This window comes from Quercus suber, unplaced genomic scaffold (assembly GCF_002906115.3).
Source record: "Quercus suber isolate HL8 unplaced genomic scaffold, Cork oak 2.0 scaffold_99, whole genome shotgun sequence".
Taxonomy (NCBI): domain Eukaryota; kingdom Viridiplantae; phylum Streptophyta; class Magnoliopsida; order Fagales; family Fagaceae; genus Quercus; species Quercus suber.
In genome coordinates this window covers 60,231-82,124 of record NW_027069564.1, presented here as the reverse complement: position 1 = coordinate 82,124, position 21,894 = coordinate 60,231, and the positions used below count along the sequence as shown (strand labels likewise).

General features: G+C 35.8%; 2 protein-coding genes and 1 pseudogene across 2 annotated transcripts; 2 read left to right on the top strand and 1 right to left on the bottom strand.

Moving 5' to 3' along the window:
• The first annotated feature begins 59 nt into the window (after positions 1-59).
• Positions 60-8,767, top strand: LOC112020621 (cullin-1-like; annotated as a pseudogene).
• A 785-nt stretch (positions 8,768-9,552) lies between these two features.
• On the bottom strand, positions 9,553-11,348 carry LOC112020607 (transcription termination factor MTERF15, mitochondrial). The gene has a single exon (XM_024053160.2). It carries the CDS (start codon positions 11,154-11,156, stop codon positions 10,005-10,007), a length of 1,152 nt encoding a protein of 383 aa, XP_023908928.2. The 5' UTR covers positions 11,157-11,348; the 3' UTR covers positions 9,553-10,004.
• A 2,886-nt stretch (positions 11,349-14,234) lies between these two features.
• Positions 14,235-16,115, top strand: LOC136068112 (uncharacterized). Its single transcript, XM_065774817.1, has 2 exons — positions 14,235-15,182; positions 15,287-16,115. The coding sequence occupies exons 1-2, from the start codon at positions 15,180-15,182 to the stop codon at positions 15,926-15,928; spliced, it is 645 nt and encodes a 214-aa protein (XP_065630889.1). The 5' UTR covers positions 14,235-15,179; the 3' UTR covers positions 15,929-16,115.
• The last annotated feature ends 5,779 nt before the right edge of the window (positions 16,116-21,894 follow it).

The window sequence follows — 21,894 nt, the reverse complement described above, 5'->3', positions numbered from 1 at the left end:
CAGTAAACTAGACTAGACTTTTTATTTTTTTATTTATTTTGCTAAAATGTAAAACTTACGCATTAAAGTTTCATGAAAACTTGGACTGAACTTTGGTTGAATTCTTGTGCTTTTTTCTTGTTGCTTTTCTTTTGTTGGGTTTCTCATATACAGCTTTATTGTTCTTTGGATTACAACTCTTTTATAGAGAGAGAGAGATATATATATATATATGTTTTAAATTTCATCTGTAATCTTCATCCTTTTTTGCAAAAATTAACATTTTGATTCGTTTTATGCTATGCTTTTGTATTGAAAGGTGTTTTTCTAACAAAGATTATACCAATTGTAATTTGAGCTCTTTCAATTGTACTTTCACTCTTCCTCTTCCTCAGCTGAGAAAACACAGCATTGGGATTGTTGGACTGAGGATAGAGGCAATTTTGTTTAGCTTTCAACTTAAGCATCTGGGAAATTCAATTTGGGGTTTTTCTTTGCTGTTCAACAAGTTTTGTGTGAATTTTTTTTTTTTTTTTGCAGTTTTTGTTTATTCTGGGGGTTAAGGAGTTAAAGCTATAGCAGTATGATGATGCGTGAGCGAGAGGACCATACCCTTCAAACAAGGATGGGAGCTTATTCAGAAGGGGATCACAAAGCTGAAGAACATTCTAGAAGGGTTGCCCGAGCCGCCATTCAGGTGCGAGGAGTACATGATGCTCTGCACATATTGATTTCTATGCCATTTTGCTTTATTTGCTTTGTGTTTTGAAGATTTTGAGTTTGATGGAAATGATTGTGATATTATTTTTTTGCTTGATGTTATATGCATAGAACCATTTATAACATGACTACACAGAAGCCTCCTCATGATTATTCCCAACTGCTCCACAATAAGTACCGGGAAACATTTGAAGAGTAAATAACTTCAACGGTGAGGAATTTGACATGTATTCTTGTTCATTTTGTTTGAAGTAGCTTGAATAAGTTGGCATAGCATGAAATATGAAATGTGTAATAAAACTGCTTGCTGTAGAGTATCATATCAAAGAAAATGTTTAATTGTGATATAACTTGCATATTGCATGTCAAACGACTTGATTTTTGCACAAGTCAAATGTTTTTGCATATTCATGTATGAATATTGTGTTTGGTTAAGTGGTCAAGTAACATATCAGGTAGTAATAACCAGAGTAAGTAGTTAATATAATATTATTAATTAGGGTGTTATCATGGTCTATCAAGGTGTTATTAGGGTGTTAGCATTCAACTCTCAAAAACCTAAAATCCATAAGTGCCATATGAGCAAATGGTTCGATTAGACAAGTGTTTGATATGATCATGCACGTTGTTGGTGCCCCCACATAAGAGCAAGGAAGACTCCTATGTTGTCCTATCCATTGTTGAGTGAAGACTTTAAAGTGATGAGTTAACGCAACTATGCTTGTGTGTTGGTAGCTCTCATAGTAGTGCAAGAAAGACTCCCAAGGAAGACTCCTATGTTGTCCTACCCATTGTTGAGTGAAGACTTTAAAGTGATGAGTTAACACAACTATGCTTGTGTGTTGGTAGCTCTCATAGTAGTGCAAGAAAGATTCCCTTTTTTCTATTGGTAATTTCACACATGCACCCAATGATTTTTGAATCCATGACCTCACACTCCACCCTTTTCTTTTTGGGGGGGAGGATATGCCGTTTGAGATAGAACTCATTGGCTGCGAAAAGATTCCCATGTTAGTTGTATTGATGATTGAGTAAAGGCACACTAATGGCAAGCATTGGATTGTTGCGACACATGACACCTAAATTATTACCAAAAAGAATTCCATTTGAAGGGGAGGCTAGTCAGAGTGTTGCTTGATGTGGCGTTATAGAAGGCTTACATGTTAAGGATAGATTTGTTAGAATAATTACATATGATATTAACACTATTATCAGAGTAAATATTATCACCTTGTCACTACCAACAGATCAAGCCATCAAAAATAGACTTCTTAAGGTGTTATATTCACCCTCACAGATACAAGATCCCTACATTTGGCCTCTCTATCAAGACAATTGAGCATCCTTCCCATCTCTGAAGTGGCTATTATATTTCTTTGACTTACCTCGTTCTCAGACTGGAGAACAATTTTGTTAATTTTCAATAGGTTTCACATTTAATTGTTGATCATTTGATGGCCTCTGCTGCGTGTTGATTAGATTTTAAGTTCATGCTTTGTTGCCCTTTTTTATCATGCAAAAATGAGATTAAGGAAACAGCAAAAGGTAATAATATTACAAGCGTAGTTGTCAGAATAAATTTTTAAAAAGGAGGAAAATACACATCCACAGTAATTTAATATTGTTACTGCTTGTTATACCATTCTCAGAAGCTTTTTGCCCTTCAAGTTCTCAATGGTTTGCGATTATCTTAAAAGATGAAGAAAGCATTCTTATTCTTTTCTTTGGAAAAGAAGTATTAATGGCTATTGTTTGTTTGGTTCTGAGATTAGTATTATCATATCAGCACTTTAGTCTTTAGACTTTTGTTATCTATGAGGAGTGAGGAAAACTCTCTGGAAAGTAATTACCAAGATAAGGACATTTGTTTGATCAGTACCTCACTTCTAGCTAAAGCAATGTCATGGATCTTAGCTCTAATTTATTCTGTGTGTGCACCTGTGTTTATAAATATATAAATAATTATGTGTGTGTGTATTTATAATTCTCTTGCCAATGAGCTATAGCTCAATTGGCACTTCCTTCTCCCCTAATAATTGGATGGAGGGCAAGTTCGTGGGTTCAAAACCTACTGGATGCATAACTTACCAATAAAAAAAATGTATTTATAGTTCTCTTCCAATCAACTTCTAACAGTTTCTTATTCTGTACAGGTATTGCCATCTTTAAAAGAGAAGCATGATGAATTTATGTTGAGAGAGTTTGTGAAAAGGTGGGCAATCCACAAAGTTATGGTGAGATGGCTTTCTCATTTCTTCAATTATCTTGATCGATATTTCAGTGCTCGGAGGAAATGTCTGCCCCTTAATGAAGTTGGACTTACTTGCTTCCGTGATCTGGTATGTCATGTCTGAACCCCTTTGTGATGGTTCCATCTTGATTCATATTGTGTAGGCCATTCTTATTTTTACTGCCTCTTGATAATGAATTAGTTCACATTCTAAACTATGACTTTACAGTCTTGCATCCAATTTTATGTTCATTTTCCTTCATAAGAAATATAAATCGTGATACAGAGTTACCAGATTTGCTAGATAGCTGTGCTTTTCATGCATCCTAGTATTTTTGTTTTGGTTCTTAGCATGCTGCCTGTGTGCTTTGGATTTTGGAATGAAGTATTATTTACCTATATAAAAAAAAAAATAAAAAAATAAAAAAAGAATTCTGATTTCAGGTCTACCAGGAGTTCAATGGAAAAGTTAGGGATATTGTAATTTCTCTGGTATGTTTGTACTTTTGCCTGTTTTCTATACTGCACTTGCATAGCTCTGAAATAAGTCTACTGAAAACAATTCTTTTCAATCAGATCAATAAAGAACGTGAAGGAGAGCAGATTGATCGAGCTTTAGAGAGGAATGTTTTAGATATATTTTTCACGATTGGAATGGGGCAAATGGATTGGTATGAAAATGATTTTGAAGCAGCAATGCTTAAAGATACTGTTGCTTACTATTCTCAGAAAGCTTCCAGCTGGATTCTAGAAGATTCTTGTCCAGATTATATGCTGAAAGTAAAATTTATATGCCCTTGTTATTTGGTAAAAATTAATTTCTTATAGATATAGAATGATTCATAATGTGCGTTCAGAATTCCAGGCTGAGAAGTGCTAAAGACTAGAGAAAGATGGGGTTTCTCTTTATTTGCATTCTAGTAGTGAAGCAAAGCTACAGGTACTTTTTATATATAAAAAAGGTAATCTTGCTTTTCTGGTGTAGTACTCCTGTGAATGATGTTTTATTAGGCTGATGAAAGATTAAAATTTTTAGTGATGCTCATTGATTCTTGCAATGCCTTTCAATGGTTTGTTACTAAATCTTTAAATCTGGCTGTTACTTTGTTATTATGACTTCTTTTTTCTTCCTCGTAGAAAGTTCAACATGAGTTTTTGTCCGTATATGCAACTCAACTGCTTGAAAAAGATGACTCTCAATGCCATGCATTGGTTAGAGACGATAGGGTACTTGGTGATTATATTATTTTTGAAATAGTTTTGCCGAAATTATTTGAAAATTGGAAAATTATTGCTGCTTTCTTATCACTCTATTTATTTATTTTTGTGTTTAATGATGTCTAAGGTGGAAGATTTGTCAAGAATGTCCGGGCTTCTTTTTTATTTATCAAAAAATAAAGAAAGGTTCAGGCTTCTTTTTAAAATACCTCAAGGCATAGAACCTGTTTCCAGCATATTTAAGCAGGTTAGTAGCCTCAAGCTTATGCTTTAACCATTTATCTTCAATTTAAAAGGGATCTTATGCATGGCACATCTTCCTTATCTCTCATTAAAGCTGTTTTTTCCACTGTTCTGTAATGCAGCATGTCACTGCTGAAGTAACAGCCTTGGTCAAACAAGCAGAAGATGCAGCAAGCAACAAGGTCTGTGCCTTGATTTCTTTTTCCTCCATATTTATTGTTTCAATGCTTTTCCAAGGTCTTTTTGGTCACTTAATACCACAGTAGGAATTGAAAAAGAAAATACTTTCTTTTCATACCCTTGAGGTGGCATCCATACCTCTTCACATAAGCGTTTTATTGTTCTTATATTCATGGAGCCATTCTAAAATCTTGGTGACTACATGCAACACTTTGAATTATTTCAGACATGTTACATTTCCCTGTACAAAATGTAAGATTAGGTACATTTGCTTTACTTGACATTTGTGTTGTGTGTGGATATGTGTCATGTATGTGGCACTTGATTGTTTGGCCCTTTTATTGCCCTATTGCTCGGTAAACTATTTGAATGTATGAAGTATCCAATGGGATCTCTGGCAGAAATTTCAGTAGCCTGAATCCATAAGCAACATTCTAATTTGTTCCTTGTTTTGAAGATTGGTTTTGAGGGTGAGTTCTAGTTAGCCAATTTGAACATGTTTTAGAGACGTGATAGAAATATATGGAAATATAAAGCAAAACTTATAACAGTATAAAAGTAGGCGTGGAAGGATCACATGTTACAACAAAGTGGAATACTGGAATCAAAAGAGTGAGGCATGAAGACACAGAAAATGTTATATAAAAATAATTACATGCAAACAGATTAATTTTAATTTATACAGTCATTATAAGTTCATTATGAATACAGCCGTTATAAGAATAAGTCCATAAAGTGTATGGTCACCATAGCCTACATGGGTGAATTGGCTTATGTGTATGATCTTTCAAAATTAAAATTATTTCTAGGTTCTGAATTACTCATTTTTAATGGCCCGATGCTAATCATTTAAGAAAATGTAATGAATAAATAACAACCCGATTGGATTGATAAATGCAAAGATGCTTTGACCAATTATTACTGAATTTTTCAACCTACATTTTTCTTTTCTTTTTTTGAGAATAAGTGAGAAAATCCTTCAATTTTTTTTTTAATCCAACAGAAAATCACACTTTGTAAGTTCACTTGCAATCTAAAAGGTGAGTTCCAATAGGCTTACAATTTGAGCCACATCTTAAATACCTTCACATTACATATCATCTTATGATTAGTGATAAATAATACTAGCATTAGTGACTTAGTATAGTCTGATGCAAGGAAAATGATCAAAACGTTAAGATCAGTGACTTATTCCAGACCATTGTATCTTGACCATTGCGTACTACTCTTTTTTTCTTTTTTTAATTGATCTTTTTTATATGGGCCAGTATTTGAACAGTTCATTTTTCTTGTAATGCTCACTATTTTTTTTTTTTTCTTTTTATCTTATTTTCACATGCGAAGAAGAAGGATGTTGTTGGTTTGCAGAAACAGGTAATTGTATGAAGATTGTACTTTTAGAATTTGTCTGGACTGTTTAATTATTGGAAACTGTTATTGATTGTGTGCTCTTCAGGTTTTTGTCAGAAAAGTGATTGAGCTGCATGACAAATACCTAGCATTTGTGAATGATTATCGCACTTTTGATAAGGTTTGGGTTAGACAATGCCTTCAGGGTTTTCATGATCACACACATATGTTCCTCTACATCAAAGTATTCAATGTTTCATTTTAGGCGTTCAAGGAGGCTTTTGACGTTTTCTGCAACGAGAGTGTTGCTGGAAGCTCAAGTGCAGAACTACTTGCCACTTTTTGTGATAACATTCTTAAGAAAGGTGGAAGTGAGAAACTGAGTGATGAAGCCATTGAAGAAACACTTGAAAAGGTCTCCTCCACTCCTGATGAGTTATTCTATTTAGCTTCTAACAGACATATCTTAGAACTTAATAATTTCTAATGAACCTGCAGGTAGTAAAGTTGCTTGCTTATATCAGCGATAAAGACCTGTTCACTGAATTCTATAGGTAGTCTTATTTTCATACATCAGTTGTCTTCAATCATTTCTTTTGAAAATTGAAACCGCATTGATTATTGCTTTATGTTTAATTTAAAAACAAGAAGTTGTAGATGATTCATTTATGTTGCATAATTTCTGGCAGGAAGAAGTTTGCTCGACGGCTTCTCTTTGACAAGAGTGCTATTGACGACCATGAGAGGAGTTTTTTGACGAAGCTTAAGCAGCAATGTGGTGGTCAGTTCACCTCAAAGATGGAGGGAATGGTCAGTTAACTTACAATCTTTAAAGAACTGAAATTTTAAATGATAATGAAGTACATTACTTATAGTGATGGATCCCAATATTTCATCACTATTCAATATCCAAAATAGTACTCTAGTGGAGACTTTTTAAGAAAAAAAAGGAGAAAAAGGAGGGGACTAGAGCTCTAAGAATTGTATTCATCTTTCATTCAATAATATTCCTCCTCGGACATCAAATTGAAAAGCCTTGAAGTGTGTTTTTATATCGGTTCCTTCTTTAACACCATAGTTAACTATTGTTTAGTTCACAATCAGCCTAGCTCTTTCACCCACTCTCTACAAATTCATTGTTCTGGATTCATTGGGCTCATATCCAAATAATTTGGGCTTGGGCTACAAAAACAGACCCTACAATAATTTTTCAATTCTATAAATACTATGTACACAGTATTTAATATAAAGTACACAATTATAATCAACAGACACAATCTTTCAAAAATATATACACAATTTAAATTCAATGTAAACAATTTTATATATTTAATTCACATTATTTTTCAAAGAATATACACAATTCTATACATTTTAAGGACTCAAATTTTGAAATAAGTTACATCATTCTGTTTTTTCAACGTATATAATATTTCAAAGAATTTACAAAAAATTTCAATATTATATATTCAATATACATATTTTCTCAAAAAATTGACACAATTTTGTACATTCAACATACTCAAGTTTCAAAAAAATATACATAATGTTGTACATTCAACATATACATTTTTTTTCAAAAAAAAATGTACTCAAGTTTTAATTTTCTTACATTCAATGAATATAATTTTTCAATGAATATTCACAATTTGGTACATTTATTATACATAATTTAAAAAAAAAAAATACATGAGTCTGTATATATGATGCATACAATTTTTCCAAAAATATACACAATTACGCATATTCTACTACAAAAATTTTTAAAGAATGTACAAAATTTTGTATATTCAATTTATATAAATTTTCAATTATATACATTCAAGGTATACAATTTTTCAAAGACTATTACACTCAATGGACATAAGCTTTCAAAGAATGTGTACAATTTTTTACAATCAATGTACACAATTTTTAAATAATATAAACAATTCTATATATTCAATGTAAACAAATTTTTGAAAAAAAAATGTACACAATAGAGATATCAATAATTAGTTGGTCATTACATTGTTAAAAATTAAAGTTCAATCATGAGAAGAAATTGAGGATCCAAAATGTCCGCATTTATGAGCTAAGATCACGCAATACAATCAAAACAATTAGACCAAGTAAACATTCACATAAATTAGAATGGGATATCTCCAGCAAGCCAAAACAAGAAAAGAAAAAAGAATAGGATTCAAACATTAGCTTAAATTAGTTGTACCCTTGGACATGACTGAGTAATTAAAGGAACAATGGGATCAATTAATACAAGAAGGGAAACATAAAGCACTTGGATCCACGATTTAAACAATTCTTAATAGCTGTATCCAAGGATCTCTCCCTCTAAACAATTGTCTAAATAGAAGTAAGCACTTCATTAGTTCAAAAAAAAATCAAAGCACTGTTTTTGTATATGCTAACTTATTTAGCACAAATTTCTCTCTATTAGCTGTAGTCAGACTTGGACTAAAGCAAGTTGAGGAGGAAGAATTCAAAGAGATTCTTAAGTAACAATAAGGAGATGCAAAGAGAATTGGGTTCACTGTGATCATTATGAAATTGTTGCAATATGCACTTCGCTCTTAACCAGCTCTCAATTTTGTAATATCCATGTTTTATATTCTGCAGATGGGGAACTTCCTATTTAACAATTCACAAACTTGAACAAGTTTTCATTACCCTCAAACATAGCAGTCATACTGAATCATTGGATAAAACTGAAGCCCTTAGAATGACTCTTCTTTGAGCTCTAGGTTTTCAGCCACAACCAAAGACTCTTCTTCGAGCTCTAGGTTTGTTGCAATATGCACTTCGCTCTTAACTGGCTCCCAATTTTGTAATATCCATGTTTTACATTCTACAGATGGGGAACTTCCTATTTAATAATTCACAAACTTGAACAAGTTTTCATTACCCTCAAACTAGCAGTCATACTGAAATCATTGGATAAAACTGAAGCCCTTAGAATGACTCTTCTTCGAGCTCTAGGTTTTCAGCCACAACCAAAGACTCCCATACTGTTTCATTACTATTTCCGGTAGATTGGAATGCTTGAGTCGCATTATGCAGGTGTTCCAACAAGGGTTTGAATTGCGTAGAATTTTCCACTCGAAATAAAATTTAGCTGTATATAAAAGATGGGGTTAAAATTTTATAAAAGGGCCGAATGATAACTTGCCTAGCAGCACATATCCTAGTAAGAGTGTAAGATTGTAATCAAAAACTGTCCAATTGAAAGCCAAGTATGTTATGGAAAATCTTGGCCCAGCTAGACCTCTTGAAAGATTGAGTAATTTGCAAATATGAATTTAAAACCCTCTCCAAACTTACTTTCACCCCAAGAAAGCTGGTTGCTGGATTTTTCCACTTGGTTGAGATGGTTTTGACTCTAGGCATTAAGATAAACAGTTTACAAAGCAGGAACTTTTGCAAAACTTTTTTTTTTCTTCTATACAACAAAAGAAATCCATGCACTTGGTGCTGCTCTTTCTTTTAGCCGTTTGAACAAGCAGTGCATTCCAGATAGGCACCCCGTAAGTGCTCTAAAATCAAAACAATGTAACAACTCGGTAAATCCTGATAGAATTTGCTCATAAACATTTAAAACAAAATGCAGCTAGGTAATTTGGAATGCACACAATATATAAGACTTGAGACTTCACCATAGTTTTATTATAAACTCAGTACAACCAAATTGAACAAGTAAAATCTGTCTTGCAGTTGCATGCACCAACATTACAACACCATCAAGTAATACGATTGCATAAAAAGATCATGTTCAAGGAAATAGATGCCTTTTTATGGAGAAAAAAAAAGATGAAAGAAATGAAAATTCACTAACAAAAGCTCCACAGATAATTCATATTTTTAGTTACAAAAGCTCAGCAATAGAATTAGTTGCAGAGTTATTCCCATGAATAAAGCAATAACAGATCACAATAGCATAGCAGATGATTATGCATCTTGTTCTGGAACTCAGGCTTCCATGGTCAGACAAATAAAAGAGAATTCATATTAGAAGTAAAAAGAAAATGGATTAATTGCAATCTTGGAGCTCAACTAAAGTAAGTAATCCAACAAGGTTAGGCTCTTCTCATTATGAGGAATCCATTTTTTCCTTGTATAGCTTCAACAGCTCAGAAGCTTCCTCCTTATGAGGCATAATATACTTCTGTACAAATGTCCTTTCAGGACACTCAAACAACAGGTATATATTGAAGTTCTTCTTCACCAAACCCTTTGATAACAAACCTTGAAAAACAAAACCCCTAGGAATCAACCGCTTTTCCAAGCTCAAAGAAACAAGTCCTGGGCGTTTGATAAAGAGGGAAGAATCCATACCCATCTTGTTGACAAGAAAATCCATTACCCGCATAATCTTATCCTCAGACGCCATCATACACCACGGATGCCTTCCAAATGCCAAAAAAATATCATTCTCAGACAAACCCCATTTCTTATAAACATCATCCTTTCTTTCCCATGTTGATTTGCTCATAGCCCGCAATGCATATACTGCCAGAGCAAACTTGAACCTGGAAGGATTGAATCCCATTTCCTTTACTTCCTCCACAATCTCTCTAAACCAAACTGGATTGACCACGAATGCTCTAGGCTGGTTTTGAAGTAGAGTGACAATATTCGACTCAGGCACTCCATTCTCTCTCAATGTATTAATATTTGGTGCCACAAGAGTTTCAACATTACAATTTAGCATACCCGTAAATCGTTTTATTGTTTCAATGGTCTTAGCCTCAGACTGAAGCAAATTTTTAAGGAAATCGAAAGAAGGGATAATCTGTTTCTCTAAGCTTGTTTTTAAAAGAGCAGGGTACCCAGAAAACAGTTTTGCAAGGTCGGGGCTTGGAATGCCTTTAGAGGAAAAGAAATCAATTTTGGGCAAAAGGGTTTTGTCAGGATCAGATATAAGCACTGATGGGAGTCTTCTAATGAGGTTTGTGATCTGGGTTTGAGAGAACCCATGGTTCTTGAAAAAGCTAACCACAATATCAGCTTTCTCTGGGGTTTCGAAATGAACATATTTGGAAGCTGATAGAGCAGCTTCTGGTGAGAACCCAAGTGTTTTTATGAGGTATGACACAGCAAATGGTTGTTCTTTTGTTGCAGTGCTTGAAATGTATTTCAAAGATAGAGATGGGTTTTGTTCAAAACCCAGTCTGTGAATTGGTGGTAGAGCTCTGACAGTGAGTTTACCATTTAGAATGGTTTTGCAGAAATAATAAAACATGGGTTTTGAAGATTGCAAATTCAAGGAGTGAGTGAGTGAGAGAGGAACCTAACCTATTCTTCGGAGGCAAAATCTTGTGTGACTTCAGCGAATTTTTGGACTCCACCAGGCACCAGTAGATTTGGGAAGGAAGAAAACAAAAACCCTCGCGTCTGGTTACAGAGGGGTTTAATGGATTTATCATTCCTCACTCAGCTTTCTTCCTTCTTTTTTATTTTTTTATTTTTTTTAAACAAGTTTCTATTCCTTTTAATTTTTTCAAAACATTCCTATTATTTTGGACATTTGCTCCCAATGATAGTTTTTTATAATCAGACCAAGATATTGATCGATTTTTGTTATAGGTGGGAATTAAATATCAGATTTCTTGTTCAACCATCGAAGAATTTTATCTGATTCATCAACTTTCTTTTTCTTCTGTTTTTTTTTTTTTTTTTTTAATTTATAACAAATTTCTATTCCTTTTTAATTTTTTCAAAACATTCCTATTATTTTGAGAGAGTTCCATAACTTGTAGTGTCTGCTCTTAGTGATAACTCTTTATCATCATACTAAGACACTAATCAGTTTTTAATGTAAGCGGGAATTAAATATTAAATCTCTTATTTAACCATCAAATAAATTTGATTGATAATGATTCAGCAAGACACCAATAAGCCAAAAAGTTAAAGACATATAAACATAAATGGAAAAAATTTTAATTACTCAAAAAATTATATTCCTACACAAAGTGTCCATTTGGGATTAGATTATAAGTTAGCTTTTTGCGCTTTTTTTTTTTACTACATTACTTTTAGCAAAATATTAATCAGCTTATTTTGAGTATAATTAAGAGGTGCAAAGAGTTTTTGACAGGGTTTCCTGAATGGGTGGCCAATTGTTGTTGTTTGAGGACGGGGATTTGATGGATTTAAGTGTATGAGATAGAGAGAATGAAGTAATTTTTTTAAAAAAAGTATAATATTTATAAATAAAAAAATAAAAAAATAAAAACTATAAATGACACCTGTAGGGTCAAGATTTGTAGCCCAAGCCCAAAATATCTGGAGCCTGAGCCCAATGAACCCAAGACAATGAATTTGTAGAGAGTGGGTGAAAGAGCTGAGCTGGATAAGAATTAAACAACGATTAGCATGGGATTTAAAGATAAATAAACATAAAAACACTTATAAAGCCTGACTGAATAAACATCCAAGGAGATAATTTATAAATTAGGATCTTGTTTTTGAACTCTAACAATCTACAGTTTCTCTCTTTTTCTTTCTCTCTATTTTTTTCTTCCTTTTTCTTATGGGGGATCTTTTACATTATATAGTGTTTTTTGGATCATCTCGATCATACACTTGTTAGTCATCTGAGTATCTACTTGAGTATATATCCCATCAGGCCTCTTCTTTTCTTCTCCGTGAGTGGTGGTGGTTGAGAGTGCACTGTTCAGGAGTCTTCTCCACATTAATGCGGCCAAAAAAGTTGTTGCAGTGCATTTAATGTGGTGGTAGCAGTTTTTCCTCTAGATATTTATCCGTTCTTATTATCTCCATACATGCTTGAAGTTTATCCTTATCATTGGAACCGCCAGGAAGGCCACTTGAACCACCCAGATACTTGCTTGACCGAGAATCTCCGTATCTGAGGAGATCGTGCTCTTCGGACCACTAACGCTCTCTTCGGACTGTACTTTTCGCTCATTTCTAGGTATATTTTTCCCACCTGAGTTCTTTCTTAATCACTTTCTCCTCTTCGGACACGCCCTAGTATTCGATTAGGGCCTTAGGCCCATTACATAACTCTGGGCTTTTACCCCCCATAATAGCCCCTCAAAATTTTAGTTTTTTCCTCGCATCCGAGGAGAAAAAAATAAGATTTTGATTTGTTACAAAAAATAAAAGATAAAACTGCGAAGAATACCTAAGTTTATATGCACGTGAGCATAAATCTGGGTGCTTCATTATTGCCGCTGCTGTTTCGGTATTTACGAAGCGGTATTAATTACTCCAGGCGGCGTTTGGTCTCTCGCATCCAACGGTGGATCATCGATCCTACGAATGATGTTTTTCCTAAAGATTTAGGCGAGATAACTCCCACCCACTTTCTGATTCCTATATAAAGCCTCAGAGAAGACTTTTTCTCTTTTACTCTACGATTTCTAACTCTCCAACAAACCCAAACGTTCAAACTCATCAAGTCATTCAAATCATCCATCTCATTTCTGTAAGAATCCACATAAATCCTTCCAAGGATTTAAGGATCACTCCCCAACCCAGGCAGTGTAAGTTTTAATCTCTTCAAACCTTTCATTTTCTTCTCGGCTGACATTCTCGGCCCATCAAACTCTCATTTCCCATTTCTTATTCTCTGTCTCCCTTTATTTAACCAAAAATTAGTAGATTTCAGTATCTTGTTGATAGCCTTGCCTTAGTATAGGCATTTAAGGAAACATACGGCATACCACAGGGAGTAAACCTGAGGTATTGTCCCCCAGAAAGGATATTATCCGACCGAAGAGAGGGAGAAGTCGTAATCCCTATGATAGCATTCATAGAAGGAGGAATGACTCTCCCTATGGGGTCTGTTACCAAAAATTATCTTCGTAACCATAGACTTTGTCCTGACCAGTGCGCGCCTAATGTCTTTAGGATCTTAGGGGCAATTGACGCTTTGAATCGTCATTTAGGACTGGGGCTCACCTGGCTTGACGTAGTACACATGTACGAATGTCATAGCCAAAAAGGAGGGCAGATATTATCTTAAATCCCGATCCGACATTGTTCGGCTCGTCTCCTGCCTTCCCAAATCTAACAAAAGGATGAAAGATGATTATCTGATCGTCTCGGGCGCATGGCATGACAATCTTTATTGTCCAACCGAGCCAGGAGAGCCAGGTGGGATATCCTAGATTTAGGTTTCTTAACAATAGATTTTTTTTTTTTTTTTTTTTTTTTTTTTTTTAATGATTTTTCTTCTCTTTGTATCAGTATTTTCAAGTTTCTGACTGAATTCTATTGTGGTGTTAACAGATACAGCACATGTTACTCCTCGGCTTAGCCTTACGAACGTTGCTGCGCTCAACTACTTACTAAGATCAGAGATTTTTGTAAGTGAAGACGGGCAACTCCGGACCGTTCCTCTTATTCTAGGTTTCACGCAAAAGCGAGTGATTTTCAGTCGGTCGGCAACGCTATAACGCAAGGAGCCTATCAGATTAACCGAATAGACGTCTCTCGGCACAACTTTCTAGCGTCGTTCGATCTTGCCCCCGTGCTACATCCAAATCTGAAGGCCATACCACAGCTCATACAGCTAGTTCAACAGGTTCCTCTTGGAGCAACTGCAGAAAGAGAAAGAGTCGCTTTTTCAACATCTTCGCTTGAGGAACAGATCGATCAATTCAAGTTTGAAGAAGAGGCTTCAGGAGGGGTACAGGTCTTTCAGATTTCAAACACTGAGGAGGAGATTGACAAGCAATCCAATGCTCTCCCTCCAGTCCTGATAACTGCTCTTCCGGACAATTCTTCAGAAAATGAAGACATGGCAAGTCTCAAGGACTTGATGAAGAATAGAAATAAAAAAGCTGGGGCCAAAGATACCAGTACATCTCAACCAGCTATTAATCTTCCTCCACCTCCTCCTCAAATTCCCTCTGATCTTGGCTTAAAACCATTACCAGATCCGAAGAAGAAGAGGCACATTACAGATAATGAAGAGAGGGAGGTGGTGCCTCCAAAAAGAGCAAAGCAACAGAAAGTAGATAAAGGCCAGCGGAGCAAAAGGGCTTCGTCAACTGAAAGCTGAGACGAAACTCTTGTCGCTGAGATGCGTCGAGGGTAGCGCACCTGGTCCCCTAAGCTGGAGCTGGACGGTACTCCCATCCCTTGGGATACCTCCCTCAGGAATTACCACGTGGGGAAGGCAGGTTTAGTTGCCGAAGCCCTAAAACAGCCACTTCTCCTTCCAAAGGATATGGAGTCTTACAAGCACTTCAGCCAGTAGGAACTCTTCTTATCCCTCAAAAGGGATTTGACCATGGTAAGTGAACTAGTCCATTTTTTTAATTAAAATGTTGATTGATTTTTCTTTTTCTTTTTTTCTTTTTTTTACTTTATATTGAAATTTTTTCTTCTACTATATAGATTACCCAGCAGGTTTATGTAGCTGAAGAGTGGAATAAAAGAACTTTTAATGAAGCCCATGCCAAGGCTCACACTCAGTCTGAGGTTGAAAAATCTCTAGGTAATTTGAAGGAAGATTACTCTCGGCTGTTCGAGCAGCTGAAAGATATGAAAAGCCAAAGGGATAATCTTGATGCTGGCCTGAAGACCGCTGAAAAGCAGGCCGAAGACCAACGCAAGCAGTTGCGCATGACCGAGATCAATCTGGAGACAGAGAGAGAGTCGGTCAAAGGTCTTTGTGCTGAACTACAAAAAGCCAAGGAAGCTACTCAGTTGGCTAAGAAGGATGCTCAGCTAGCCAAGGAGGCAGTGGAGGCTGAGAGACAGGCAGGATATACTCTTGGGGTGGAGGAGACCCAACTCAGACTCACTAAGGAGTTCGCAAAGGTCTGTAGAGAATACTATGATCTAACTTGGGATAAAGCCCTCGAAGCTGCTAGGGTCCCTCCAGAAGCTGACTTGAGGCAGCCTAAGAGTTTTTTCTACCACTCAGACATTTGCGAACTCCTAGAAGTTTCGGAGCAGCGTGCAGTCGACCAGACCCTTCTTGATCCTACTGAAGCACCCAAAGAGTCTGGTCAGGCTGGAGACCAGGGTAAGTAGGCTGAGGGTCCCCAAGATGGAAGTCAAGATTTGGAGAAGAGGAAAACTCCTTTTGAATCTAAGGATCATACCACGGATGCTGCTACCCAGCCCAGTCAAACTACTGGCCCTTTAGCTCCTCAGACGAAGACTTAGATATCTAAGAATTTTTATTTCATACTTGTATTAGTTTTGTTTTTATGTAAGAGATTGTAATGTACTTTCTTTTAAATCAATGAAATTATTCTTTTATTTTTTATCTTTGTTGTACATATTATGAAATTTACTATTATTGCAAATGATTGACTTGTAGTTAATATAACATAGGCAAACTTAACAATGATATCATATTAATGATGCAAACAATTTACTCAAATACTGGAAGAAACTGATTGTATAAGAATTATTAACAAACATTAAAGGCAAAGATTAAAATGAAGATCTCACAGTTTTACACGATGAGATTTATCGTAAGCTGGCATTTATTCAGGTACTTAAATTTAAATACTTAGGAAAATTGTAAGGGAGTATTAACTAACCTAAATCATCTGGTCCGAGGACTTCAGGCATGATTGGATTTAAGTTTAAACACTTAGAAAAGTTGTAACGAAGTGTTAACTAACCCAAATCATCTGGTCCGAGAACTTCAGGCGTGATTGGATTTAAGTTTTAACACTTAGAAAAGTTGTAACGGAGTGTTAACTAACCCAAATCATCTGGTCCGAGGACTTCAGGCATGATTGGATTTAAGTTTAAACACTTAAGGAAACTGTAACGGAGTGTTAACTAACCCAAATTATCTGGTCAGAGGATTTTAGGCATGATTAGATTTAAGTTTAAACACTTAGGAGAATTATAACGGAGTGTTAACTAACCCAAATCATCTGGTCCGAGGATTTTAGGCATGATTGAATTTAAGTTTAAACACTTAGGAAAGTTGTAACAGAGTGTTAACTAACCCAAATCATCTGGTCCGAGGACTTCAGGCATGATTGGATTTAAGTTTAAACACTTAGGAAAACTGTAACGGAGTGTTAACTAACCCAAATCATCTAGTCCAAGGACTTCAGGCATGATTAGATTTAAGTTTAAATACTTAGAGAAACTGTAATGAAGTGTTAACTAACCTAAATCATCTGATCCAAGGACTTCAGGCATGATTGGATTTAAGTTTAAACACTTAGGCAAACTGTAACAGAGTGTTAACTAACCCAAATCATCTGGTCTGAGAATTTCAGGCATGATTGGATTTAAGTTTAAACACTTAGGAAAGTTGTAACGGAATATTAACTAACCCAAATCATCTGGTCTGAGGACTTCAGACATGATTGGATTTAAGTTTAAACACTTAGGGAAACTATAACGGAGTGTTAAGTAACCCAAATCATCTGGTCCGAGAACTTCAGGCATGATTGGATTTAAGTTTAAACACTTAGGGAAACTGTAACAGAGTGTTAAGTAACCCAAATCATCTGGTCCGAGGACTTCAGGCATGATTGGATTTAAGTTTAAACACTTAGAAAAGTTGTAACAGAGTATTAACTAACCTAAATCATCTGGTCCGAGGATTTCAGATGCGATTGGATTTAAGTTTAAACACTTAGGGAAACTGTAACGGAGAGTTAACTAACCCAAATCATCTAGTCTGGGGACTTCAGGCATGATTGGATTTAAGTTTAAATACTAATCCAAAAACTTTATATAACAAATTGGCATGTTGATCAAAGAAAAGATTCGACTAATAATAGTATCTTTTAAGGTTGTTTACATTCCAAGGGCGTGGTATTACATGACTATCTAAATCTTCCAAGAAATACACCCCAATGCCAGCTACTGAGATAATACGATATGGTACTCCCCAATTGGGCCCAATTGGGTCCTAACTTTTCCCAAACTAGGTTCTTCGTAGTGCCCACAACCTTTCTGAGCACCAAATCGTCAGGCTCTAGAGGCCTTAGTTTTACATTGGCATCATAGCCTTACCTGAGCTTTTGTTGGTAATGTGCTAATCGGACCATTGCATTTTTCCTCTTTTCATCAATCAGATCCAAACTCCTCTCTAGCAGCTCACCATTGCCGGTCAGACTAAATGAGCTGGTTTTCAATGTTGGGAACCCAGTCTTTAGAGGTATGACAGCTTCAGCCCCATAGGTCATTGAAAAGGGGGTCTCTCTAGTAGACCTACGAGGCGTAGTTCTATATGTCCAAAGTACGTGTGGCAACTCTTCTACCCATTTGCCCTTAGCGTCATCTAGTCTCTTCTTTAGTCCATTTACTATGACTTTGTTAACAGCTTCTACTTGCCCATTCCCTTGGGGATAAGCAGGGGTGGAGTATCTATTCGTGATCCCCAACTCACCACAATAATTCATGAATGCTTTACTATCGAACTGAAGGTCATTGTCCGAGATGAGGGTATGGGGGATCCCAAACCAAGTGACAATATTTTTTCAGATGAATTTCTTTGCATCTACTTCCCTGATGTTGGCTAAAGGCTCGGCTTTAACCCATTTGGTGAAATAGTCTGTGTCGACCTAAAGGTATTTCTTATTTCCTGCAGGCTTAGGGAATGAACCCATGATATCTAAGCCCCATTGAGCAAATGGCCATGGACTAGATAGTGGATTAAGGACTCCTCCTGGTTGATGTATATTTGGCGCAAATCGTTGACACTGATTGCATTTCTTAACATATTCATGGGCCTCCTTCTGCATGTTTGGCTACTAATAGCCTTGAGTAATGGCTCTATGAGCCAAAGATCTACCTCCAGTATGGCTACCACATATTCCTTCATGTAACTCTTCGATGAGTGATTCAGCTGCTTCAGGATGCATGCACAGCAAGTATGGTCCCGAGTAAGAGCGTTTGTACAATTTATGGTACTCGGATAACCAGAATCTAGTTGCCTTCCTCCAAACTTTGTCGACTTCCAACTTCTCTTCAGGCAAAATATCATCCTTTAGGAATTTAACTATAGGATCCATCCAACTGAACTCGGCCCTGATTTGATGAACTTGAACAACCTCACTCCTTGTTTCCATAGGCTTATGCAGGTCTTCGACGAGGATAACTCTAGGCAAATCCTACGCCGAGGATGTGGCGAGTGCGGCCAAAGAATCAACATGAGCATTTCCATTTCTACGGATGTGCAGTAAATTAAAAGATTCAAACTCCGACTACAAGCACTTAACTCGGCTTAAGTACTCCTGCATTCGTTTATCTTTCGCCTCAAATTCTCCGTGTACTTGTCTGATAACTAGCCTTGAGTCCAAGAACACTTCCATTGACTTTCCTCCCATCCTTTGAACCATAGCCATTCCCATCAGTAGAGCTTCATACTCAGCCTCATTATTTGTGGCCGTGAAGCTTAATCTTAGCGACTTTTCAATAACGATTCTTTCTGGAGATATTAACACTATCCCTACTCCAAATCCTTTCTGGTTCACTGCACCATCTATATATACTTCCCAGGATGAAGGGCCTTTCTGGGAGATTACGCCAACCGATTTTCCATCCATGTCTTGTGTTGGTATCAATTCTTCTAACGAGGGCTGAGTAAACTCGGCTACTAAATCTACGAGGACCTGCCCCTTTACGGAAGTGCGGGGCATATACTTGATGTCAAAAGCCCCTAGGATAGTGCCTTATTTGGCTATTCTCCCTGTGTAGTCAGCACTTCTGAGTATGGCTTTGAGCGAAAGTTAGGTAAGAGCAACCACTGTATGTGCTTGGAAATAATGAGGAAACTTTCAAGTACCGAGCACTATTGCCAGGATGGCTTTCACTAGTGGCAAATATCGAACCTCGGCCTTATGCGATGATTTACTCACGTAGTAAACTAGCCTTTGTACACCTTGGTCCACTCATATCAACACCAAACTTACAGCATAAGGAGTCACAGCAATGTAGGCAAACAAGACCTCATCTGGCTCAGGACTAGACATGATTGGTGGCCGAGCTAAATAATCCTTAAGTTGCTGAAAAGCTGAAGCACACTCCTCAGTCCACTCAAATCCTTTCCACTTATTGATCAACAAGAAAAAAGGCCTACACCTATTTGTCGACCGAGAAATAAACCGATTCAGAGCTGCAGCCATTCTAGTCAATTTCTAAACCTCTCTGGGATTCCAAGGAGGTTATAAATTTTTGATGGCTTTTATCTAATCGGGATTGATGTGCATGAAATATATACAATAAAGTACTTACATATCTACATATTTAGTTTTACTTTTATGTTATTTTATTACTGATTATATAATATCTTTGTATTGCAAGTAACAAGGGCTTTACATGCAAAGTGGGGCTAGGCCAATTAAATTCAAGTCCAATTGGAGCAAGAAATCAAAGGAAATTTGTACCAAATCCAAGTCCAATTCAGATTAAGATTCCAGTCTGCACATCAGTTAGTATTTTTAGCATAACTTTTGACTCAGATATCCAATCGAGATGATTTAAGTTAGGCTGGAAATTTAACTTAAAGGGCTACAACTTTGTAGTTTACCAAAAGTCCGAATTCTGAATTTAAATGGGTCAAAATCGTCGGTTAAATGAAGCCTAAAAATCTGAGATTTTATCCAGACGAGAATTCAACTTGTAATAAGATTCCTTGACCTATTTAAAGGCTCTTTAGGGTAAAAAGAAAAGGAGAGAAACCTGAGAGGAAAAGGAGGTGCCGCATAGAAGAATTTGCTTTTGGGAGTCTTTCAAAAGAGGAGTATCTGAGGACAAAGGCGAGAGTTTCATGTTGATCAAACAATTTGGATGAAAGACATAAGTTTTATTTCTTTTCTTTTCAATTTTATTATGAACTAAATTTTATTTTCTAGAGCATTGATGCAGTCTAGCAATGAACACAATTTTTTTTTTTTGAGTTATTTTTTTTAATATTTTCATGATTGAGTGTTTAATTCTTATTCTTAATGCTTACTATTTTTTACAAATTATAGTTTGATCAATTGAATTACAATGAGACCGAGAGGTGATTTGTTATTTTAGTTTTAGAATTAAACACCATTAGTTGAGCAAAAGTAGAGACGCTTTACCGCAACTAGTGTGATTTTTCAAAAAATTCAAAGTACGTAATAAGTCTCCAATTAATTAAATTCACATAGAGATATGGAATTGTTATTTGAAGATATTTTTGATATTATTCGAGAGAAGATATTGAATACTTAAGGAATTTTTAATCATTAATGGGAGATTATTAGAATTTAATAATTAGGAAGGATAAATTGTGTGGGATTTGTTAGGTGAAATCAATCGCTCTAGATCCATTTTTATCGTATTTTTACACTGTTAGATTTTTACGCTTTGTTAATTCTTTTTATTCGTATATTTATTTTTATTAAATAGTTTAATTTAATTCAGATAGTAGAACATTCTATTTATTTTCGATTTTTCCAAATAGTAATTAATTTAGTGAATTTCGGTATTCAATAACATAGTTAATCCTTGTGGGTTCGACATTTGTTTTCTAAAAACACTTTACTACTTATTACAATTCTGTGCGCTTGCAGATTATTTTACGCGAACAGGGATTAACCTCAATCCCCCTATGGGTTACCATGTAGCCTAGAATTTGCCTGATCCAACGTCGAATGAGCACTTGGAGGCATTTAAACGCAATTTGTATCTTCTGAGAATTCCAAAAATGTTTTCAAGATCTTTCACATGCTCTGAAAGATCTTGCTCTTCACCACCATGTCATCTATGTAAATCTCAATACTCTTACCTAACTGTGGCTCAAACATCCTTGTCATCATTCTTTGGTATATGGACCCTGCGTTTTTCAAACCAAATGGCATCACTTTGTAGTGGTAGTTCCCAATAGGGGTGACAAAAGCAGTCTTCTCTTGATCATCCAGGGCTAATGGTATCTGGTGATAATCTTGGAAGGCATCCAGGAAACTAATCTGAGGATGACCGACAGTGGCATCTACTAGCTGATCAATTTTAAGCATAGGAAAAGGATCCTTGGGGCAAGCCCT